Source organism: Panulirus ornatus, chromosome 31 (assembly GCF_036320965.1).
Source record: "Panulirus ornatus isolate Po-2019 chromosome 31, ASM3632096v1, whole genome shotgun sequence".
NCBI lineage: Eukaryota > Metazoa > Arthropoda > Malacostraca > Decapoda > Palinuridae > Panulirus > Panulirus ornatus.
Genome location: NC_092254.1, coordinates 2,584,631 through 2,610,575, shown reverse-complemented (window position 1 = coordinate 2,610,575; position 25,945 = coordinate 2,584,631). Strand labels below are relative to the sequence as shown.

The 25,945-nt window shown below is 39.7% G+C and overlaps 1 protein-coding gene across 6 annotated transcripts; it reads left to right on the top strand.

Moving 5' to 3' along the window:
* Positions 1 to 176: 176 nt before the first annotated feature.
* On the top strand, positions 177 to 23,645 carry LOC139758683 (uncharacterized). Of its 6 annotated transcripts, none has more exons than XM_071680296.1 (4): positions 191 to 306; positions 5,083 to 5,168; positions 14,583 to 16,053; positions 19,396 to 23,645. In XM_071680296.1, exons 3-4 carry the CDS (start codon positions 14,604 to 14,606, stop codon positions 20,067 to 20,069), a joined length of 2,124 nt encoding a protein of 707 aa, XP_071536397.1. In that variant the 5' UTR covers positions 191 to 306; positions 5,083 to 5,168; positions 14,583 to 14,603; the 3' UTR covers positions 20,070 to 23,645. The 6 variants fall into 6 exon arrangements, with proteins under 6 accessions (XP_071536400.1, XP_071536397.1, XP_071536402.1 ...); XM_071680301.1 differs by having other exon boundaries at positions 194 to 306; positions 14,583 to 15,825; XM_071680297.1 differs by having other exon boundaries at positions 257 to 306; positions 14,215 to 16,053.
* Positions 23,646 to 25,945: the final 2,300 nt, after the last annotated feature.

The window sequence follows — 25,945 nt, the reverse complement described above, 5'->3', positions numbered from 1 at the left end:
GCATATCAATCTTTGTATAGATGAGTTCGACACCTTAATGATATATAAAAGATACAGGAGCTTTCCTTGGATGACATTACACTAAAAGTTATATAATGGGGGACGTATCTGAGTTTCTGAGTAATTAAAAAACTTTGAACGACGCGCCGGCGTTCCGTTCCGCGTCTTAAGTTCAACAAAATCGCATCGAACGCGCAGCAGGGGGAGCATTGCTGGCTGCTTTGTTTTTCTCGGAATATCTTAAAATGCCCTTTGTTACGTTTGATTTTTGCTAATATTATCCAGAGAGGCAACGGCGTTGTTGAGGTAAGTCACAGAGCGGGGCTGATTGCCAGGTGCATGCTTAGAAGTCTGGTAAAAAGAGAAAATGGAAGTTGTTATGAGGGGCTGGGGGTTTGCGGGGTTTCAGGGCGCCCATTTGGGAGGGTCGAGAGTGGGGGTTTTTGTTTTGTCGCGGGAGACCGAGAACCTGGCGGCTCCTTCCCGCCCCTCACCACCCCTACCCCAGCCCCCTCACCATGATCACCAGCGTGCACCATGCCCTAACCACCAGGTCGGGCTCACTGGAGGGGATATTAGCTGGGACGCGCCGCTCTAGTGCCACTTACGCAGCAACTAGAGAGAGACATGGCGACTTGTTACCGAACCTGACTCCAGCCCGCTAAATCCCCCCACATGTGGGCCTGACCTGGCTCCCAGCACCTCTCATGAACCACACACACCACGCTCACTCCACCTGGGCCATACGTACTGGGCATTACCTCCACCATCCTGGCTTTGCCGACCTAAGAAAATTCTTTCATTGACAAACTTGATTGCTGACGTTTTTGATAATTGAAATCCCTCGGGTGACACACTGCTGTGAGGGAGGTGCTTGAAGCTGACACTGAAGTTGAAATACTAGAAAGATTTCTCAAGCAATACTTAGTTCCTAGCATTCTCTCAGTACAAATATGATGCATTTTAATGAAGATATTTTATGGTGGATGGAGGCAAAGTATTTGTTTAATAGTTTTGTGGGTACCAGTGAAGACTGTGGCTTTAGTGAGAAGTTAGTGCAAGCTTTTCAAAGCCATGGGGTATGTCGGTTCTTATGTACCCGACCCTATGCCCATGTAAGTGTGCAGCGTGTGTAGTGGTGGTGGTTTATATAGGAGCTGTTGGGAGAGTTGCAGTGGTGGTGACGAGCTACAACTCTTGTAAACCAGTTATAACGTGAAGTTCATGGTGGCTGTCTCACCTGTGTGGATGTCATATCAGTCAGCATAACAGTTTTAGCCATATACGAAGGTAGCATTGTCTTCCGTATTATTCTCTAGTGTGTATGGGTAAGGCTTGCAGAAGTGTTTTCTTAATGATTTTTTGGTGGATTGTTTATCTTTTTTCAGATTGATAGTATATCTTCTGACTCTGCAAATATTTTAAGGGATATCCATCACATTTCTTTTAATATCATTATGTAAGTTGAGAAATTGTGTCGTCTAAAATTTGATAATTTTTATTGCTACTATGCTAAAGTCGTATTGGTAGATTATCTGTTTGGTTTGATTGAATTTCATTCTTTGTTTAGTCAGTTTCATATACTGTAAGTCGAGTTATTAAATGCTTCATTGGTAATTTTCGTTACAAATTTGAATGTATTGCTCATATGGTCATCTAGTTTCCAGTGTCATATTTGCATGAGTATGTTTACATAGATGAAAAGTTATTGCGTAGTTTTGCATAATTATCAATATTATTCTATGGTATATAGCTAGTGACTTGTTAACTTTATAATGGAGTAGAATATTTGATATAGTTAATGTACATTAATTCATATAAGTATTAGTCTGTCAGCTGTGATTATGACTTCTGGAATTATCCTGTTGATATTTTAGATTTTGAGGATTTCATAAAATAGCATTAATCATGGTTAGTGACAGATAGTTATAGTGTAGTCACAGATATTCCTTAGCGTTTGTTGCATTTATATAACAGGTCCAGTCCATAGTGTGGAGATAAATTTGATTATTATATTTAGTCAAAATATTTTTTGTTCATGCACACAAATTTATACTGACATACTGAAATCATGAGGGTTTCCAGTACTATAACTTAAACTTGCCATTTTTTGTAAATCTTTTCATGCTTAACAGACAACTTAAAGAAAGCATTTTTAAGTTAATTCCAGTGTTTGAAATTCATATGCTACATTGTTGCATAATGATAAATACATATTGTAAACTGAATTTGCTTTGGAGTTTTCGGATTATTTCATTATGTGTATCCCAGTTAACATTATCCATTATCTATTGGGTAGTGCCCTTTAGACATACTTTCTTAGAAGTTGTAGAATCTTTCAGAATTCCTTTTGGAGCGGCCACATTTTGTGTGGATGGCAAACTAAAATAGGTGTATGAAAGGTTTTTTTTTTCAGTGATAAGTTATTAGTGCTGAGGACTATGATCATCTGACATTTGTAAAGTGTTGGGATAAGTAATGTGTAAGTGTATGAGACACTTCTATGAATTAGCAGAACCCCGGTCTTAATTTATTATCTGTACAAACTATAGCAAAGCCATAAATTCTATTAGATATCATGGTTGATAGGTGCTCCTTGAAAAGAATTTTGTCATGCGTTCCAGTCATTTCTTATTTACCTCATGGTTTATCAAATCTTTATTATATAAATAGGGTTATATGCCCAAGTCAGATTTAGGGAAATTAAGATTGGGAGAACCTTTGTTAGTTTATGATTTGGATACATTCGATGGAACCTTGCATCATATACGTAACATTTTGTGAACTTGGATTTTAGATGTTTAAGGTAATTTTCTTTTGTTTAAAGATAAGTTTGCTTGAAAGTCAAGAAATGCTGTATTAGACTTACTTTTAAAGAAAAATATATTCTAAATGTGCAGTTTACTTTTACTATGTTAAATCAGCAATTTTGCTTTGTGTTACTTCTGTTATGCAAACTATGATGGACTTGCTGCTGGAAATGGATTTATTAAGTTACATAGCAAGTAGACCCTTATAATGGCTCAGTAGGGAGAGATGTATTTTCATTTAACCTTTTTGAAATTTTAGGACTGATACTTGTATTGAAATAAAAACTTTGTTATTATGGTATATCAGTCAACATCATCTCCAGACAGTGTTATCTGTAGTATGTAAACAAGAGTTTTCTTTGCTCTAACATAGTTTCCATTGATAGATTGTTATGAAATTTTTAGGTTTGATTATTATATCAAACTACAGACCAAGTTTTGTTCCTAGTCCGAAGGTTAAAAGCCAAGAGAGGCCACGTGTAAAGTTGATTAACGCCATCACAACTCCATACATCACATGATGTATATTGAAATTACTGCTTTACGTGTTATGTAATATTATATTGGCTTTCATCATCATTACAGTAATCTGTTTGAATAACATAAGAAGCATGGAAATAAATTTGTACTCTAAAAGTGTAAAGTGTACTCGCTAATATGTACATATGGTATGAAATCATACCTTGAAAAAACAAAGTGTCAGGTGTTTATAGAATGAAATTGCTCCTTGAAAAAAAAAATCTCTGATCATTGCATACTGCACTGTACTTAGATAGTGCCTCTGGCCAAGGCCCTTTCCATCCACTCAACACTCCCACAGGGAAGAGCAAACTACTTTTTGTGGTCACTTTTGTATCAAAGTATAATGTAGACAGTCTTTCAGGAATTTTTCTTCTGGAGGAGCACAAAATTAGTTTTAATAGATAGTTTGCTTCTGTGGTTGTACCATGCTCTCGTATATAATTTTTTTTTTTTTTATTATTTTTAAGCTTTGGGAGCACTTGCAGAGTTAGAAGGCATATTTCCTATCTTACCTGTCGTGATGTGATACCTAAACACCTAACACTGCTGCAAGCTGGGAAGTACGTACATGTGTAGAAATTTGTGAAGACAGTTACTGAAATTGAGTATATTTTTCAAAAACTAATATAAGAATAATACCTGGTATTCTGGAGTTCACCCTAAATATTTTTATGACATACAAGGTTTAGATTTTTGAAAATTTAAGTGGTGTGTTATATTGAAATAAAGAATGCAACAGTTTCGTTGTAGATGTATGTTGCCACTTTTTTATTTGTACATATAGAAAATTCTTTTAATATACTGACATGTTCCTCCCATGGCAATACCTCATTTGTCAAATCCTTCTGTGTTCCAGTTTTGTCCATTTTGATTTATCATAAATTCCTTATAGTACTGCTGTATAAGATTTTGAATGATGTCCAAAGATTGTGGTTATATACCATATTTAAATTCTTTTTGATTTATATATAATGCCAAGCTTGTAGAATCCCTCTGCCTATTCTCTACCACTGGTGACATTACATGTTCCATTAATCATGTAATCAAATTTGGCGAAATACATATTCATATTGATCAGTTCAACACTTTGAAGTGGCTGAGGTGTTTGTGCATGCCTTCCCCCCCCCCCCCCTTTTTTTTTTCAAGCATGAGCTGCTAAGGTACTGCACAATGCTTTTGCAATTTTTTCTCCCTCAAGAATTAATTTTAAATTAGTGGAACATCATTTTTTGAAAACAGAATTTTTATCCATAATGCAGCAACCAGCTCAAAAATAGGAACAAATATAGCTGTCATGGTGTAGTAGGATAAGAGTCTAGTGCTTATGTGCTGTCCTCATAGCATTTCAGGAAAATTACGGAACACATTTTGATTCAACAGTCAAAGTAAAGTTTAGAATCGTTTTATAGATTTCTGAAATTGCCTTACGTTTCTTTACCACATTGCCTTATTGTCATTGGGATAGGAAAGTGATTTGTCTTTGTCACATTTATTCACTCTAGCTGCAATGTATCTGATGATGTGAGCACATAAGTGTCCATATTGAGGGAAAGGATTCCAGCAACCTTGAAGTTGATAGTAACATGTAAACTTCATATGAGAGAATTTATAAGTTTTCACATAATTATTTGCTTTTTTTTTTTTTACAACAAAATTAAGTTATATATTTTTCTGCTGGTAGTGATGTCTACTTTTGATTACTTTAAAATGTAAAAGTTCAGAATTGCAGAATGATCTTTCTTCTCAACAGAACTTCATCCAATTGGCTTATAGGGTTTCCCTTTATGGATTCAACGGTGAAACCATCCTACAACCACTATCAAAAGTCTTTTCAAGGTGTGTGGTGAAAGTTACTGGTTTTTTACCGGATGTAGTTAACAGAAAAATAGGCTCCTCTCTGACTGCTTAGAATAACAGAAGTATTAACCCTCTTGACTAATGGTGTTGGTTGGAATTAATGAAGTATTTGGATATTGTTTTGGAACTTAATACTTTTGGCTCTTGAGATTTTAGTCGAAAATCATTATTTGATGAACTTTAACTCTCACAATCAAAGAACATGGTACATGAGGCAAGGGAAATAATATTAGAAGGTATTCTAATCCTTTGTCTCAGTAGAATCCATTCCTGTTGCTCATTGATTTATATGAGTAAATCTGTTATTTCATTTATGATTTTAATACTTTTAAGTGTTTATGTCGGAGTAATGCCTGAAACTTTTATGGTTGGATTGAAACTAGTAGTCTCTGATTACTAACAAATTATGGAATTATATTTGTGACATGACTAAAAGTTTTGTTATCTAAAAAAGCATTTTGGCATTGTAACTTCATTTGTCTTGTATGAACTTAATTCCAGCATGGCTCTTTGTTGCTTTATTCTTGAAAGGTCACTTTACCCTGCCTTAGATACCTTTTCCAAGAAACAGTTTCTCTCAAAGTATTATATTTACTTCTCTTTTCCTTGTTTGATGTGATTGTGGTTTTCATTATACCTCTTGAATGTTGGCAACGTGTGTATTTAGCTTTTTTTTTTCTTTTTTTCCCCAATTATGTTTCCATTTTCATAATGTAAGTGATATTGTTTAGGTTAGCAGGGTTGCTAGTCTGCTCAAGGGAGTTATAGGCATTTATACCCTCTTATCAGTTTGTTGGATTGGGTTTGGAACTCAAGTATTAACAAGATTAGGCTGTATTGTTGTCGATGGACAGAAAAGAGTATAATCCCATTTCCTGTTTTTGTGTGGAGTGCAACCCCAAGGCTGTTCAAGAACCCCTGGTGATTTATTATTGTACGTGTACATACCTACCCTACCTTTTTGCCTCAGGAGTCCCCTCTATCCTAATGAGGCTCCAGCAGCACTCAGAAGCTGGCCACATCCACGAGTTGGGATCACAGGTCATAAAGTCTAGGGATGTTATCTCTCTAGCCTTACATTACTAACTAGATCAAACCCCCTCACACCACATGTTGTCCTCAGACATTTCGTTTCCAACACATCTACCATCCTCCACACAACTTTAACTACATCCCATGCCTCACATGGGAGGGAACAAGGAGAAGTGGGAGACCAGATTGGAGGTGGAAGGATGGAGTGAAAAAGATTTTGAGCGATCGGGGCCAGAACATGCAGGAGGGTGAAAGGCGTGCAAGGAATAGAGTGAATTAGAATGATTTGGTATACCTGGATCGATTTGCTGTCAATGGATTGAACCAGGGCATGTGAAGCGCCTTGGGTAAACCATGGAAAGTTTTGTGGGGCCTGGATATGGAAAGGGAGCTGTGGTTTCGGTGCATTATACATGACAGGTAATGACTGAGTGTAAACAAATGTAGCCTTTGTTGTCCTCTCCTAGCGCTACCTTTCACGCACGCGGAGGGGGGTTTGTCTATTCATGTGTGGTGGGGTGGCGACGGGAATGAATAAAGGCAGCAAGTATGAATTATGTACATGTGTATATATGTATATGTCTGTGTACATATTCATCTTTTTTTTTATCCTGATAATATGAGTAGGCTTTTTGAGTAATGTTACAAGACAGGAAATTAGATCCAAAAGTGTAGGGAGGGTGGTTAACTTGAATACGATGATCTTGTGAAGGGAAGTGTTGGTTACTTTGCAAATGATATCACCTGTACCTGAAAGAAATCACTTTAGACTCATTCAAGAAACTAGTAGGGATAATCAACTGCATATATGTTGTAACCCATTTAATGATCCTTATCACAATATTTCTTTTTTAGCTGCCCATACTGTAAGATGCCATTTATTTCCCCCTTTTTTCTCGGTAAATGAGGTTTTGCCCTGCCTGAACATAATACTTTAATGCATTTCATGTGTACAGTGAAATTTGTTTATTGAAACTGATTTTTGATAATAACTGATGAGCTTATAGTCTACAGAGACCTTTTATAGTATTTGGTGTATGACTTATATTAAGTTTGGAAAAAAAAAAAGAGAACATTTGACAGTACAAAATGTAACAGACCGCATTAATGTATCAATGCTTCTAGTATTGTTCAAGAGCTTCTACTCTTAGATAACAGGTGAAGAGCATTAATTTCATTGGGAAGATATATAAACACTGCCCATGTTAGTCCATATCTTGGAATGATTGCAAGAGTAGTATTGATCACCCAGGACATCGTTGCACTCCCATCCGAGTAGCTGAATTAATTTGTGCTTGTGAGGGGAAAAATGACGCTTGAAATGATTTGTAGTAGGTGAGCATGGAAAGTATTGATAAACTGTCTTATTTTTGCCAAATTATACAGCCAATGACCAAGTGCAATTATTCTCTCCCCTCTCCTTCCCCCCTTTTGAACATTCCCCTTCTCATTTCTCTCCACTCCCCCTCCTCCTCATCATTCACCCTCTCCCTTGCCAACCTTGCATTTCTGGCCCCTCCTCGCTCTGTGCTTCCCCTCCCCTCCTGCCTTCTTTCACAACACTCCTCCCCTTCCCCTCCTTTCTTGTAATTGTTTCTAACCTTTTCTTCGTTCCCAACCCAGCCCAGTCTTCTCCTCTTGGTACACCCCAACTCTTCATCACTCTTCCTTTACTGCTCTTCTTAACTCTTTCCTCCACAGACCTGTATCCCATCTCCTCTGTCCACATCCCAATCCACTCCACCTTAGCTCTCATTCTTGTCTCACACCTTCCCAGTCAACCCTGTTTCATCCCCTTCCTTCCCACCCCAACTCATTCTTCCTCTTACTCCACTTGAGCTCTCCTGCCACCTAGTCCATCCATCCCTGACTCCCAGCTTCCAGTTTACCCATCCATAGCTCTCTCTCTCTCTCTCTCTCTCTCTCTCTCTCTCTCTCTCTCTCTCTCTCTCTCTCTCTCTCTCTCTCTCTCTCTCTCTCTCTCTCTCTCTCATGGTAGTTTTCATATCCCTGCCCACCTTTCCAAACCCCTCCTAGTCCATTGTATTTCACCTATTACTGTATTTACTGTATCCTTCTTCAATATTTCTTCTGTCCTACATGCAGACTTTCAAAGCTAAGCCCTTTCTTATTTACTCTTCCTTCCTGACTCATCTTCACATCCAACTGACACCTCAGTCTTCCCACTTCATCCCACTTAAGTCCTCTTCCCTCAAGCTGCACCAAACCCTAGCCTTTTTTTCTCTAACTTTACCCCTTGTAGCCCACTTCACACTAACCCAGTTCTCATTGTCACTTCATCTGGCCCACTTTCAGATTCTCACTTAACCCCAATCTAACCGACTTACTTCTTTCTTCCTGCTTCACTCATCATCCTTCTTTCTTCCTAACATCCAGGACCTCCTCCCTCACATTATCTGAGGCCAGTCTTCCCACCCCCCCAATTCACCTTATCCAATCCTCTCTCCTCCCACTTCACTCCATTCTTTTCATCTTCCTCCCACTTCATTCCGCTTCAGTCTTCTCCCCTCCTATTTAACTCCACTCCGATCTTATCCTGACCTACTTCATTTCACCCCAGTCCTCTCTCCTCTTTCTTCTCCCTTTCCACATCACCCTGGTCTTCCCCAGGTCTCTCCCGTCCCTCCTCACCACCCCAGTTCTCTTCCCTCCCACTTCACTCCACTCAAGACCTCCCCTTCCACTTAACTCCACCTTGGTCTCCTCCCCCTCTCACTTCACTTCACCCCCATTCTGTTCCCCTTACACATTATGCTAACCTGGTCTCCTCCCCTCTCACTTCTCTCCACCCCTGCCCTCTTCCCTATTTCACTACACCTGTCTGTTTACCTTCCACTTCATCCAGGTCTTCTTTCCATCCACTTCTCTCCCCTCCCACTTCACTCTGCTTCAGATCTCCCTTTCCAATTCACTTTATTCTTGTCGGTTTGCCACCCACTTTACTCCATCTCAGTTTTTTCCCCTCCCACTTCTCTCTACCCAAGTTCCTTTTTCTTCCATTTCACTTCCCTGGTTTTCTCCCCTCTCACTTCACCCTAGGCCTTTTATGTTTCACTTTACTTAGCCCATTCATTTCCACCCTCTTCTAATCCCACCTGAGCCATCTCCTACTTCATTCTGCCTGAGACCTCTTTCATAATACATAACCATCCCACTTCATCCTCCTTTGGCAGTCTTCCTTCTCTTCAACCTACTCTGTCGTCGTCCCTTCCCTTTTTACCCTTCCACATCACCCCTTCTCGTGCTCTTGAACTCACCCCAGCACTGTCCCATCCCTCTTCATTTTGCCCAAGCTCTTTCCTCCACTCATCCTCTTCCACCCTTTTTTAACACCACCTGAACCAATTTCCCTCCCACTTCACCCTGCCAAAGCCTTCAACTTTCTTGCCACACCACCCATGTCCTCCCTCCTTCCACTTCACCCTCCAATCCCACATTACCCTACCTGAGATCTCTTTCCTAGGATATCATTGTGCCCCAGCCCTCTATTTCAGTTTTGCCCTGTCACAAGTCTCCTCAAACAATCCTCTTCCCCTATAAGTTTGTCCTGATTAATCCTTCTCAGTTCTTCCTTCACTCCAGTCTGTACCTTTCTTCTCTGACTTCACTCCAATCTATCCCTATTCTCCCTCACTTTTCTCTAGCATAACCTTTTATCCCACTTCACAACCTTAGTTGGATTACCTTTATTTCAGCCCAGATCTAGACTTCTCGTCATCCTTTTCCATAGTTTTGGTGCAAGGGGAAAGAATAAGCATTTAATCAGTTAGTTCTTGAGTTACCAACCACAGTGTCAGACCAGTGGTTAGATGCACAATGAATTTGCCACTTGTTTATGCAAAAGTCTTAATTGATGAGGCTTTTTAAGGTTTTGTAATTCCACCATAGAAGGCATGCCAGTAGCCAACTTTTTATGGCTCAAGAAAAAATTATATCCATTAAGAGAGAGAGAGTAGGAACTATGTGATGTTCTCCCACATTATTACCTCTCTGTTGCATCTTTCTTACCCATACTTCTGTCAACCCCAGCCCTCTCCTCCCTTGCATCACCCATTTGGCCTACTCCTCTCCTCATTTCACCCAGACCCAGCCTTTTGCTCCCCTCACACCATCCAACTCTGGCCTTCTCCTGTCATGTTGCTTAATCCCAGGCCCTCTTTTACCTTCTGATCACCCATCCCCAGCCTTCCCCCTTCACAGCATCCAACTCCAGCTCTCTCCTCCCCTCATATCACCCAACCCCAACCAACTCGTGTTACCCAACCCTCTCCTCCCCACATGTCACCCAACCCCAGCCCTCATCTCCTCTCCTATGACTCATCCCAACCCCACCTCTCCCTTCAAGTCATCGAATCTCAGCCCTCTTCCTTCACATCACCCAGCTACAACCCTCCCCTTCCCTCATATCACCTAGACCCAGCCATCTTCTCCCCTCCACTCCCATCACCCAATCCTGGCCCTCTTTCCCCTCCCATCACCCAATCCCGGCTCTTTTCTCCTCCTATCACCCAGTCCCAGCTATCTTTTTCCCCTCCTATCACACAACCCCAGCCCTATCCTCCCATCATGTCTAACAACACCAGCCCTTTCTTATCACAGCATCCAACCCCAGCCCTCTCCTCCCCTCATTTCCGTCAACCTCAGCCCTCACATCACTTTAGCCAGCTGTATGACTCTTCCCCCTTGCTTTGCCTAGCCTTGGTCATCTTCTCTCTTGCTTTACCTGGGCCTAACCTTCTTTCCACTAACATCACAAGACTTAAGCCATCATACCCTTCACCCCACCCAACCTTCTTTCACCCTACTTCATAAGACCTTACCCTTCATACCCAGCAGAGATATTTCTCCTTTACCACACCATAGCCATCTTCCAGTTTTCCCCCTACACTGTAACTCACCTCAGTCTTTTCCCTCCCAGTTCACCCCACTTTAGTCTCTCTCTCTCTCTCTCTCTCTCTCTCTCTCTCTCTCTCTCTCTCTCTCTCTCTCTCTCTCTCTCTCTCTCTCTCAACTTCATGCTGCTTCAGCTCTCTCCTTCTTACACCTTGTCTCTTTCTTTGTCCTACTGAAATCCCGTTCTTCCTGTATCATACTATGCTTGTTCTTTCCTTTCACTTTATCACTATTTCATGCAGTCGTACAGTTTCCTTCTTTCACTTACTTTACTCCTGTACTAAATTGTTTTGCTCTACTCATTCCCAACTTTCTTCAGTCCTTCATCCCTCTCCTGACCTACCTCAGCATTCAGACCTCTCAGATTTCCTTAACCAAGCCCTTTTCCCGTCTGTTCATGAATGTTATCCTCCTTTCTAACCTTTCAGCCTACCATCATCACTCTACCCAAGCCCTTACCAGTTTACCCCATCTCATCCTTCCTTTTTTTTTTTCCATCATCATCTTTCTACTTTCCCCTCCTACTTCCTCACAAGTTAGTCCTCAGCCAAACCCCATCACTGAAGACTTCCATCATACTACTAGTTCAGGTCACTCATCCCTGTCTCTCTTAAATGTGTGATTTCTTGACCTCCCTTCAGGATGTTTGACCTCATCCATTTGACCATTCTTTTGTCATTTTCTTTCCAAAATTGTTCATACCTTTTGCCTCCCAGTTTACCATGTTCTCCCCCCCCCCCCCTCAAAAAAAAAAAAAAAAGGCTCACATTGTCTCCTATCCCCATGCAGTTCATACCAACTCTCTCTCCTTACAGCTCATCCCCCATACCTTCCCTCCTCTCAGTTCATCCCTTCAAAACTATTGCTCCTGCCATTATCATTCCACCCCTCCCTTTCCCACCTGCCAACCATCACTCCCCTCTCTGCATTTAGTTCACATCTTCCCCTCCCATCAGGTTCACCCTCCTCCCCATTCACTATATTCTTTACCTCCCAAGTTCAGCTTTTGGCTTCCTTACTTTCTCTAAGCTTTCTTACTTTCCCTGTCCTAGTTCACCCAACCCCACTTATTTGTTTCACACTTGAAGTTAACTCCACCTCTTTCCTTCTACCAAGTTCATTCATTCTCTCTCCTTCCTACTTCATCCTTCTGAGGTCATCCCACCTCAATGTGGGGGTCACCTCACTATCCTGTTCCTAGAGCAACTCACTCGCTTCCATCCCATCCCTCTAAGTTCATTCCCAGCTTTCCAACCATCTTCCCCCTTCCCTCTCCCCTCCCCTTCCACCCAATTATAACTTTACCCTCCTCTGAACTGTTCAGCCCCTCCTTCACTGCACCCCTCCCTTGCTACCATTCTTAGTTCTCCCAACTCATCTTAACCCCCTCTCTCCTCTCTGCTACCCTGCATACCTACCCCAACTTAACTCTCCATACCTTTTGACTCACCTTTGTTCCCTCCCTTCCCCCAGCTCAGTCATCATCTCATCCCCAGTCTACCCCGGTTCCTTTTTCCTCTGCTCCCCCATTTTGGTTCTTTTCCCCACCTCTTCTTAAAGCCTAAGACATGCAAATTACCTTTCTTAACTCAATCTCCCCAACCTGTACCTTTTACATAGCTTTTCCTTACCTATTTAGCTTTTTATTTTGACTCTCCCATTCATCTTTATCATCTTAGTTTTGTCAGTTATCCTTGTATTTACTTCACCCCTGTATATATTAACCATCTCCCTCATACTTTGCCCCCCCTTCTCTCCCACATCATGCTCTCATCCTTTCCATATAAAATCATCCTTACCCTATCTCCAACCCTTCAGGTTCACCCTCCTGTCCACCCATCTATCTATACATTTGCCTAGCCAGTTTCTTCCCTCTTCCAAGCTCGCCTTCATCTCCCTCGTTCTCCCTTAACGTCACTCCTCCCCTCTCCCTTCTTACCGTCCCCTTCCCTATCTCCCTAATGATCTCTTCCTTCCCGGCCTTTCCTCTCTCCCCTTCCTCAATATTCTTCCCCTCTCCCTCCACAAGTTTCCCCTTATCCTCCCCAACTTTTGCCTGCTGTCCCCTCGTCCCCTCCTACTCAGCCTTCCCCTTCACCTCCCCAACTTTTCTCTGCACTCCCCTCTTTCCTCCCCCTCCTTCCCTCACCCTCACCCTCCGCCTGCTTTTATATTTCAAGTCTGGTTGTGAGAGATTATGACAGTGGCAGAATCTCCAAGTGGTGTTGCTTTAACACAGGGTTTCCTCTCCTGACCAGATATGGCAGGTTTCTCTCTCCTGTTCATGGTTGTGGAAGCACTCTGCAGTTACCTGGTCTTTCTGTATTCTTGATGCTCTTTACCTAGAGTTTTTGTAGTTCATCCTAACTTGCCAATCAAAATTGTTTTCAGAATGTGTGTGAATTACAATTTTTAATTTTTTGGTGGGGGGGCATTTTAATGGCATTATTAATGAGTGGAGACTAGATTTCATGTTCTAGAACTTTGTGTTTCTACATCACCATTGCAGAACCCATAGCTCCTCTGTTGTCTCAGGGTTGCATCATGAGAGAGATATCCTCTTGTGTGAAGTCATGAGTGAGAAGTGAGTGCAGTTTAATAGGGTCATATAAGTAGCACAGTGATAAAAGGGATGATATTTTTAAGTTGGGTGGAGTCTTAAGTAAGCCTGCTTCCTTAGTTCTGGGGATCTGTTGACTTTGGTCACTATTGATAAAGTAATTTTTGGAGTTTTTTATTTGGTAACATTAATGGTGTTCAGTACCTAAACTAGGTTCTTAGTTTTGTTATTCATTATTGAAAGTTTAATGGCAGTTGGTTGTTACATTGAGTTTTGTTTCTATACTCTGAGAATTTGTTTCACTTTAATATCCCTACCTTACCTTACCTTTATATTGTTTTATCTCTTCGCATTCATAATTCAGTGTCTTGTGTTTTTGTTCCTAACACAAACTACTTTCAGTGTATTTTGATTTTATTTGCATGATCATATTTTTTAATAGCATGTTCAGACTGATTTATGGCTGCCTTTTGCTTATTATCAACTATTTGCATAAATTCTTTTTTTTTTTTATTCCAGAAGTGATGTCAGAAATATTATATTTCTGCAGTATTATGCTATGCTACTAGCATGGCTTCCATTTTGCTGTGACACTGACCGCTGGGAAAGGCAATGTGATATCGCGTCGATGCTGTTGAAGCTAACGAGGGGCGGGAGGGAAACAGAGAGGGTGGGCCGCTAGATATGAACTAGGGAGGGGAGGGAAGGCAGGGGAAGGGTGAGGGGAGCATCAAACAGAGGGGCTACCTCGGTGCTACACTAACCTAGAGAGACCTGTAGGGATCAGTGGTGAAAGTGTTGGTGTTGTGTGCTGGGGTGTGTCTGTGGTCCTGATGGTTGTCCAGTAGAGTTCTGTGGGTGGGCCTGACAGCCTCCCTCTATTGCAGGTGTGTAGGCATAAAGGCGCCATGGACTTCACAATGAACATGATCGACAATGGTCGGGGGATACCTGCAACCCAAGCTGCTGCAGTAGCTGCCATGGGAGGTCAGGTGGCCTACCAGGCACATGCTGTCAGTGTCACCCCCACAGTGAGCCAGCAGCAGCAACAGCAGCAGCAACCACCCCCACCACCACCACAACAGCAGCAGCAACAACAGCAGCAGCAACAACAACGAGGCAGTCTGCATGAGGGAGATGGTGGGGCAGGGTTGGCGGGGGAGGGCAAGGTTCAGGAATTGACGAAGGATGACTCGCAAGGAGCCTTCACTCCTCCGCCCCGAGTGTCTTCTGTTGCATCACATGAGAGTCGTGTGGAGAAGGGTACTGACACCACAGACTTTGAACCACTGATCAAAGTTGAGATTAGGGGGGGTATACCGGGGCTCAACACAGGTGGTGAAAAGGACAAGAACAGTGTTGTTCAGTTGCACTTCAACAGTGTCAATGAGGTGTTACATTATTTTTCCCAACGGTCAGTGCCACAGCACATTGATGCCTTCAATCTTCTTACCAACCCAGACTTGGTGCGAAATATCAACCCCGACCTGGTGCGCAACCACTTCCTGTACGTGCCCAACCCTCAGGAGGGGGTTCGGGTGGCATCCAACGGTTACAGTTCGGGTGGATCCAACTCTGCCCAGACTCCTCCTGCCCAAGGTGGAGCAGCAACATCGCCTGTGGTGGTTAAGCAGGGTTCAGGCAGCAGTGGCTACAGCAAGCAAGGTGACAGGCGGCGAGAGTCTGGCCAAAGTTCACTGACCCCAGGCACAATCATACCCAGACCAGGAGTGGACCAGTCAGGTGCTTCATTTGTGTGCTGGATCTGTGGCTTAGATATGCAGAAATCATTGCAATTTGAGGAACATATGGTAGACCAACATAGTGTGGACAAACCCTACAAGTGTGATGACTGTGGGGTTACATTTAAGCGCAAGGCACACCTTGATCGTCACCGCCGTATTCATTTGCCTACTCGACCCTATCAGTGTGCTGTGTGTGGTAAAGGTTTCACACGCAATGAACATGTGCGACGTCATTCGTTCACCCACTCTGGAGAGAAGCCATATCACTGCCCAACCTGCAACAAGACATTCTCAAGGCGGGAGCATCTCACCAAACATCTGCTGAGCCACACCAAGCCCCCAGGTCCTCACAGTCCACCTCCGAGCGGACATCCTCACACCCCAGGTGAGTATGAGTACCTGTGCTCACCTGCGGACTCACCCAACCCTCCTCAGCCTCAGCTGGGGCCAGCGTCAGCTACGGCTGCAGCCATCACTTCTCTCACTGGGGCTGGTCAGATACCGTCTAGCATTCTGCATGCAGCTGTACCACAGTTGTTACCATCTTCCACCACCCACGGTAGCATCAAGCACCAGCAGCCTCACCACCGCCTGGCTGCACACCCTAGTCAAGGTACCATTCTCACCACATCACTCCACATTCACAGTGAATCATTGCCTACAGTATTGCCCATTGTTCTCAAATGTTAAGGAATCTGTTAATTAGCTATGAAGATGTTAGTCTTAAAAAATCCTTAATGTTTTAGCATCAAACTGACCTGTAGAAGTAAATTTTTCTAGTATACATATGGGTGCAACATAGATCAAGGCTTACTGTAGCAAGTAAAGTATCACCTTGTAGCTCAAATAATTTTCATGCATATCTTGAACTAACCCAACTAACATAATCAAATCTCAAGGTCTTAAAGCACAAGGACTTCTCCAAGGAATGAGAGAAGGTATGTTCAAGCCTAAGATTCTTAGTCATATCTTGAGGGTTTAGAAGAGGACAGTATTTCAGTAACTTTGATCATATTTCAGATTTGTGAAGATTTATGCGAAAGTGTGTAATCACTAGGTATTAATGTTGGAGTCTAATTTAGTTAAGTTTCAGTGAGTGTTGTTAACCTCAAATTATATGAGCAGCACCTCTCTAGACAGCCATTGTTTGTGTACAGTAAAGGTTAAGCAGTGAATTTATAATGAAAAGATCAAATAAAATTGACTAAGAGTCTTTTTGGCCAGTTTAATTGTTGATTTACTATGTTGTTAGAGGGTGTGATAAAGAAGATGCAAAGGCATGATCTAAAACCAAGTAGTACTATCTTTAGTAGGCTTCAGAACTTCTGGAGTGAGTACTTACAAAATGGATATGCGGATTCGTCTCTATAATGATATTCACCCTTTTTATATCAGACAGCACTAAGATCAGAGTAGGTTTATGGTTATTAACTTGTGCAACTTTTTAGAAAATGTTACTTTTGAAGGTGTGCCATCATTCTTTCAAAAGTATTGTAATTATGTATTTAGCCTCAATAATTTGCCAAGTAGTAAACAAAAATTGTGGGTAATTAAAAGTAATGCCTACCTTAAACATTTTCATGAAAAGTACTTAATATATCATAATCCCTCTAACATCATTATTAACATTTTCTTGATCTGTTATTAAAGTAAATCAAACAAATTTATTAAGGTAAGGCTATATGGGACAGAAAGGTAAGCAAGGTAATAGATTGGATATTATTTGTTTTATTAGTACACCAAGATTATTGGCATCTACATGTGGGTGTCACTTATGTTGTGTCATGCTTTAAATGCACTTATCCAGTTTTCTTTTCATCAAGGGATGTTACTTTTAATGTTTACTGTTTCTGCTTTTCATGTTTTAGATTATATCCCTTTTCCTTCATGGGTGACTTCCACAGTTTGTTGATATGAAAATGTAGTTATAGATTTATTATATATATATATATATATATATATATATATATATATATATATATATATATATTTATATATGTGTGTGTGTGTGTACAATCACCACTGGAAAGAAGAAATAAGAACATTGAGTACTCTCATTTATTACATTCTCTGTCCGAGGATGTAATAAACGAAAGTATTCAGCATTCTTATTTTCTCTCTCCAGTGGTGATTGTGCATATACCTCTTCACGACAAAGTGAAGGTTTCTGCATATATTTATATACTCTTACTTGCCTTCCTACTATGGCAAGTTTAGTATTAGGAGCAAACAGAGAATAGCCTTTTTTTTTTTTTTTTTTTTTTTTTTTTTGCACAAATTAATCTTGAGTTGTTCTGTGTATTGTAGAAAAATCCTTTTATAGCAGTGAGCCACAAAGATAGCCTTTGCCATTTTTTGTCATAAAGCATCTCCATTATTTTGCAATAATTCTGAGTTTGAATGTGCAAAGTTATTTTCATAGACTACAAATTTAATGGCAGTGAGGAAATAAAGTGCTTCTTGAGCTACCTTTTCATTGAAAGACTAAAAGCAAAACTTCTGTGATTGGCAATAACTCAACAGTTTGTGCTATTTAATGAAGTTTTACTGTATTTTCTTAGTTTACACATATCTCTCACATAGCTTTTTCTTCTTCCTTGTGGTTAATATGATCTTATCATGTGAATAGACTGTTTGTGATTTTTTTTTTAACACACACACACCCCAAGCAGTAGCAGCAGGAGCAGCTAAAATATGTTTTTGATAGTCCTATGTTGCAAAAGTGATTCACGGTCGATAAAAAAATAAAAATAAAAGACTTAAGACGATTGCATAGCCGCATTACATTTGTGGTGTTTTGAAGAATAGATTTTAAGTTTCAGAAATTGTATGATAATTGCCAATAGTAAATTAAATTAGTTAATTCAGATCTTTGTTGTGACTTATGATTGTGAAAAATGGATATTTGATTTAGCTGATCTTAATGATTATAGTGCAGCTGTCTGACTAATTAATCCACATGTATTTATTCTGCTTCTCTAAAAGTGTGTTCTTTTTGGCCAGTTCCTTCATTGTTAAGACTGCTATATTACATTCATTATAGACCTATTTTCTAAAAGTTGAAAGTACTGTATCTCTCAAACTTACATTGACCTGATTTTAAAATTAGGGATTCAAGGGTATATTAGATTGTGCTTTTGTCATCTTGGGACTATTAGCCTTCTCCCTCCATCCAAAAGCTGTATGAGTTGGAAGCATTATACCTCTTTTCTCTCACTTACACAAACACAAACAAAAAAACTCTGGAACTATGGGGATAGGGTATGGGTGGAACCTTTCTCTTCAGATCGTTGGTAGATTTTGTGGAGTAAGGGACATGTTATCATTTCTGTTTTAAGCCATTCTAAAATTGCAAGGCTCATGAGGGAGAGGGCATAATCACTTTCTGGGTCTGCAGGGTTAGGCAGTAGTGTTTTTATTAGACCTCTGCCCCACATCCTGAGAGAGAGGAGTTGGATAAGGGCATATGTAGGTTAGAACCCTTCTCCACCATAGGGCTGGAAGTTATTCCAAAAGATCTTAGGGCTCAGGATCTTTCCATTCATGGACAGCAGGGTCTGGGGCATGTGTATTACTCTTTGGATCAGGGAGTTTTAGTTCCATATGGAAATGACAGGCAGGCTGTCACTTAATTTGATTTATTAAATGTATTAGTGTTACTACCCTAAATTGAATTTACTTTAGTATGGCATGTAACTGTAACTAACAACTTTCTTGTAATTGACAGTGTGTATACTAATGTATTGTATATAACTGAATGTTAGAAATTGTATCAGTATATTATTATTATTACATATAATTATTGGATTAAAGGAATTTTAAGCAGTGGGGTCTTCTGTAAATAAGATTGATGGAATATCATTTAAAAGAAAATTAACGGTAATATGAATGGGAAAAATAGTTTAATTCAAAGATACAGTTAAGGTAGAGTATAACATTTGCATGATGTTTGCAGGTTTGGCCACAACGCTGTTGCTGCAGACTACAGACCAGAATGGAAGACTGGTTACAATCAATCAGGGTACAGGTAGTGCAGTGCCTACCTCTGTAGTAACTACGTCTTCTAGTAGCCATCACCCTGGCCAGAGTAGCAGTAGCCATACAGGAGGTAGCAGTTCTGGGGGATCCACCCGTGGTCTTGACCATAATGGCGAACCTGTACCGCGGCCTTACCAGTGTGGGGTATGTGGTAAGTCTTTTATACGAAATGAACACCTTCGGCGCCATGTGCTAACCCACTCTGGTGAGAAACCACATGCCTGTGGTACTTGTGGAAAGGCCTTCTCACGTCGTGAACATCTTACTAAACACATGCGCTCTCATATAAAGGTGACTGCACCAGGTTCAGCCCAATCCAGCTCCCAACTCAGCCATGGTTCCATCCAAATAGGTGGTGTGTCAGGTAGTGTGGCCACAGCCCAGGCCACCCCAACTGTGGCACAGACTGCTACTGTGTCTTTACCAACACCCAGTGTAGTGGCAACTAGTAATGCCCATCAACAGCCCCCACCCCATGGAGTGACCCACACCGTAGCTGGGTCTCATGGCATGCCTGTTGCCCATGCTGTCCACCTACCCCCAGGAACACATTATCTGCCAATGTTTGGATTTTTGGCAGAAGTGGTTTGAGGATCTCACTCACATTTTCTCACCAATGGCAGCCTCTCTTAATTTACTGATGCCAGAAGCATAGGCACCTCTCTCCATGTGATGATCATCATGCAATCTGGACGTGACCAGTGACCACGTCCAACTCAACCTAGACCCAGGATGGATCTTGGGCCCATGACTGTATCTGTCTAGGCTAGATCCTGTTGGGGCTGGGATGATTGTGGTGCTGAATGATGCAAGTTGTAGATAATGTTGTGCCATGATCTCCCTGTAGCTGTGAGCACTAGATTTTTCTCTCTGTTGTTACTAGGAAGTTGGTCATTAGCTTATGCTTGATCAACATACTAGGTATGTGTGAGTCACCACCGTGTGAACCTTTGTCAAACCCTTGATCACATTCCAGTCCCTTTCTAGTTGTCTCTTTGACTACGCTAATTGAATGGGGGAAATTATCATTGTGAACATCAGAGAAATGTAATTTTTTAAACAAATTTTGTATTAAGTTTTATGCAGTCCTATGTACTTAGAGTATTTGTAAAACAATTGGAAAGTTGTTAACTGTGACTTGGAAGACATTGATGCACCCTGCCAAAGTTTTATAATTGGATTACTAGGGACAACTGTTATACCCAAAATGTTAAGGCAGCTCTCAACATGGCAGCCACAGACAAGGCATCAAGTTTTTGTTGATCAGTTTCCATATATATATATATATATATATATATATATATTGCTCATTGTCTTCATATATGGAAACCAACTTTGTCTGTGCTTAGACCATGTTGATGTAATGTAGTTTAACTTATGAAGTACCTTTTAATTGTAAAGTGATCCCCGTAATTATTTTTAGCAGCTTTCTTCATATGCTTATTGTAGATGTCTCGAAGGTAGTGTTTTATACTAGTTAAGATGCTTTGTCAGATTTTTGAGCCACATGAAGCAGTTTTTAAATATTGTTTTGGTGTCCAAAGTTATCAGTCACAACCATATATTAGTCCATAGGAAGCCTAATGTTGTCATTTCCCTGACTCTAATTAGGTTTTGGCATATTTTTTTTTTTTTTTTTTTCATAGAATTATATCTGTGGCAGATTGGATGAAGACACTTATCCATCTTCTTGCCAAAAGTCTTGAAATGCTTATCGTGTCTAAAGGTGCTCAAATAGATGATAACTTTGGATTTGCTTTTAAATTATATTTAACAGTAAAGAAGATCTGAATTTTGGCCCTCAGTGAGAGGTCATTTTAATGGCAATCACAGTTTGTTTAAAACAGTCTGGCATTATAAGGTACATTTTGGTTCATCATGTCTGTAGGTGTTTTGAATCTTTGGTATTTTCAGCTTTTTTGCATATTTATCTTAGTGGCAGTTTGCCATTTGTTGTGAATTTTTTTATTAACTTTTTTTCCGTCAGTGATCCATGAATTACCCAGTCTGTAGAATTGCTATTTCCAGCATTCCGTGTTTCTGTGAAAGCTACATTTTTAGTGTACTTGGTGGATTTTTTCTTCAGTAGAAATTATGACAAACTCCAAAATACATGGTATCTTACGAGCAGTAGGTATACCTTAACAAATCAAGACTAGGTATTTTAGGACCATTTGCATAATATTTGGTGTCCACTGACCTATTTCCTATTATGCAGGTATTGGTGACTTTTTTATTTCCTCCTTTCCAGTTCTAAGTGAGTGGACCCCACTTAAAGCCCAGGTCCGTTGTTAATTTACTCTGTCGTCCAGATTGAAAATTAATGCCTGAAGTTAGTCAATACGTGTTACGAACATGACAACTGTCTGCCTGGGTGACATGTCAGCAGGTGACAGATTCATTTGCTTTATAACCAGTTGACTTCCTTCCGTAAATGCCTTCTGATACTGTGTGTTATATTGCTTTATGCTAAATATCGTAGATGTCCCACGAAAGAAAATGAATATAGTGTAAGTGTAAGGTCCACTTTTAAGATCTGCATTGTACAGAATCTAAAAAGGAAATTATTTTTTCATTCTTGATAATTGATTTTGAGAGCAATTTTGAAAATTCAGACGTACAGTTAGGTGCTGTGGTGGCTGTGTGCTGCCTTTAATTGCTGATGTCCACAGTATTTAATGTAGTTGGTGTGTTCAGCATCTGTTACCTTTACATTGATCTAAAGAGCTGTGTGTTGGTAGATATTCAGGAAACTTTTGAGGGGAGGTTGCAGCTTAAACACAAAATACAGCAAACTTCATTTAAAAGCCATTAAGCCCTCATAGTTATAAAACACTAATGAGAACTTAAAAGATAGATTAAATGAATTTTCAGGTTTTATCAAAAGGACTAAAAATTATATTGACTGAACTTTCAAGTGAGAGCTTGATTGTTCAACGAAGTTTACTGTATTCCGCAACGAACCTATTTGTTCTTGTTCGTGATTCACATTTTCCGCCAACTCTGAGGTGCATGTTAGTTGCCAGATATATTATATTTTGTTTTTATGCTCGCCAATGTGAACCACCCTCCTCTCATGGGGTTTCTTGAATGCATAATTTTTACTTAAAATTTGTGTGAAAGTACAAATTTTTGACCAAGTCATTAAATGTCATTTGCATGGTTTGGACTGTTCTCAAGTTTACTGGAAATACTCAGTCTTTGATGGAAGGTTGAACAGGATTTATGGGTCCATCTTATTTTTATCTCATTTCCGTGACACCACATCAAGTTTACAGGGATGACCTGTTATATCTTATTAATTTATATATACTATGTTTTCCTTATTGATTTTATTTATAAGATTTCAATGTGTGTTACATTCTTACTTTTATTCTTTAGTTAATTGACTATTTTTGGATACATGTCCAAAAAAATCAAAATTAAGAGTATTATAAGGGCTCCACCCGAGTTGTGACAAGATCTTGCAGAGTTAACAGTCCATTAATAAATCCCTCCAGTAGTGTGATAAAGTCAGGGATTTAGGGGCACCCTACAGTGCTTTAGTTCATTTTTTCTGCCCATGTTGTGATTCTTTTAGTTAAGGTGGGGAAGTAATTCTCTTGAGGTCTGTATTGAATGCATTCATAGATTGTAGTTAGGACATGAAATTTATGGACTAGACCATAGCTACAGATTAGTGTGTGAAAGTGCTTTTAACTTATTTCAAGAAATGTACAGGTTTAGAAAATTAGATGTTTTTTCACAGTGACTTTGTTTAAAGCTCATAATCCCTGATTATATTGCACTTTGACTTAGGCCTTGAGGTATTGACTGATAGTGTGAAGTTTGGGTATGAAGTATTGAAGCAAAGACAGCATAAAAGCAAACAAATATTGTATTGCATTAAAAACTTCAGAATAAAACAGAGGAAGTCAGTTTACTTGTTTACAGTTACATATTTTCAAACCTACTGTAGATTCCTTTATACATGACATTAAGGCTCTGAAACAAGCTCCAGTAGATAAGACTTTCTCAACATGGGAATAAGAACAGTGAAATGAAAATAAGTGTTAATAAGGCAAGGGGTTTTGTATGTTCCATTCTCCTGCATTTTGGAAAAGTGTCGTTGATGGAATGTGAATAAAGTGGAATAATTTTGATGTCCTGCATCAAGCTTTGAATATACTTTTTGTTTTTATTCAAGGCCTTACATTATTGAACATTCACTGTATACTGTTCTTAAAACAAACTTTCCCTAGATTGCTCTGCTCTTTAATCACCCAATCTTTAATGTTTCCATTACCTTTATATTCGGATTTAATTACAGTACCTCTACTTCATGGTAGCCATAGCAGTATTCTCACCAGGTTTCAGAAATAGGTTTGTTGTCTCTTATAATGTCAATTTTGAGGGGTTTTTTTTTTTAGTTGTCACGTTTTATGCCACCTAGTTAAAATTGTTTTTAGTGGGCCACCTCATTGCCATCTTACAAACAGCACATTGGTTGGCTGGACCCAGTTCTACTAAACGTCAAAATGGAACCACAAAACTGTTTCTCTTGAATAGAAGGTGCCATATTGTTCCATGGCATATTAGTGTGCCCAGCATTCACAAAAATCTGGCATAGACAGTTGTCCTTTATGTAAACACCTTTTTTTCCTTATCCAATTTTCACTCCTTAATTTTTTATTTCTTAGCTTTTCAGCATGTCCCCTTGGTTTTCTCTCTCACCACACCCATACTATCAACTCTAATAGGATAAACATCTAGTAGGCTTACATGTTAATCCAAGACTTACCCTTTTATATCACGCACACTGCCGGTCATAACCTTAACTCTTTCATTGACCTTATGCACACTACTGGTCTCAACCAACCTTTCTTACTAGATATATGTCATGCTCTTGTTTTTCCTATCTTTATGTATACTTGAAATTCCTAGTTCTGTACTAGCAACACTTGAACATGACATTTCAGAGAATGTGCATGCTCATACCATCATTTACAATATTCCTAGGTTGTCATGCCTATGTGCCCTTTCCATCAACACTGTCACCTCATTTAGATCACCCATAACAATAAGGAATATTATGTAGTTGAATCATTGTAAAGTACAAAGGGTAGGATTACCATGGTAGAGATAATGTGTGGTGTTGATAACTTAAAAAACTATTTCACTGTGACTGCTGTACCATTCAGAGAGAAAATATATTTTGTCCACAACTTCATTGACTTAATTATGTGAAAACTAAACTTATGTTCTCTCTGGAATGATGATGTGGTTTTGGAACCTGTTTCCTCCAATGCTTCATATTACATAGTAAACAGCAAAACCTGTCAACAGTGATGTCTTGACCAAACCATAGTAATAATGATTATATATCAACAAAACCATGTCAACAGTGATAACATATCTCTTGGAGCAAACCCATGTTAAGAGTGATATTTATATACATCAGAACAAAATAATGTCAACAGTGATAATATATTCATCAAATATCAAAAGCCAGTTGCTTTACTGAATGGCCTTTAAGTGAATTAAGCTTTCAAGGTTTGTTTTTTCTTATTACTCTGACTGGGCATAATTCAAAATGGTGCTTGGAAAAGATGTATACTGGTGTTCCAGACTCTCCTGCCATGTGTTGCAATAAAAATTGTTTTATGCATTTTCAGTAGTCATTTTACATGGGATTTCAGATGTCAGCCCTAATTACATGGAACAGCACCAGATTAAATACCCATCACTTGTCTGGGAGGATGCCAGACATTGCATGACTTTACTGTTTAGTAAGCAAAGGAAATCAAGACTTGTTACTCTTAGGTGTCAGTATTGCACAAACAATATGAAAGGGGGAAAACTTGATGCCACTATAAAGGACTGATGTAAAGGCATTTTACAAGTTTTAAAAATTTTGAGTTATCGAGAAGTAATGATGTGGGAAACGGCGATCAAGTATAACGAAAAAATGGTAGATACATATGTGAACAGTTTTTGTCATGCCAAGTATTACTGAAAAAAATACAAACATCTGGACTGAATACAACTGATTTGCAACTTTTGTAATGCAAAGAATAGGTGGCTCAAGGGTTATGGGGATAAAATATGTGTGAAGGTTATGAAGTCTCCAATGAAGATAAATGATACATAAAATGCAAGTGGCCTCAGGGACTTGTGTATGGAGGGTAAATGCTGGAAGTAAAAGTGATGTGGATGTGACGTATAAATAAAATGGAAAGGAAAGAGGTGGTAATCAGGTGGCATAGTTAGAGACAAAGGAGACTATAGTGAAAGATGCAATGATGTGATTAAGTTAAGAGTATAAATATTAAGTGTGTGTGTTACTATGGATTAAGTACAGTGTTGGGAACATTTATATGAGGTTAAGAGTGGCACAATTACCACCATATGGTCAGAGCAAGGAGCCAAAGTGGAGTACAAATTATTATGGCTTAAAGATACAGAATAATAGGAGACAGGGATGTGAT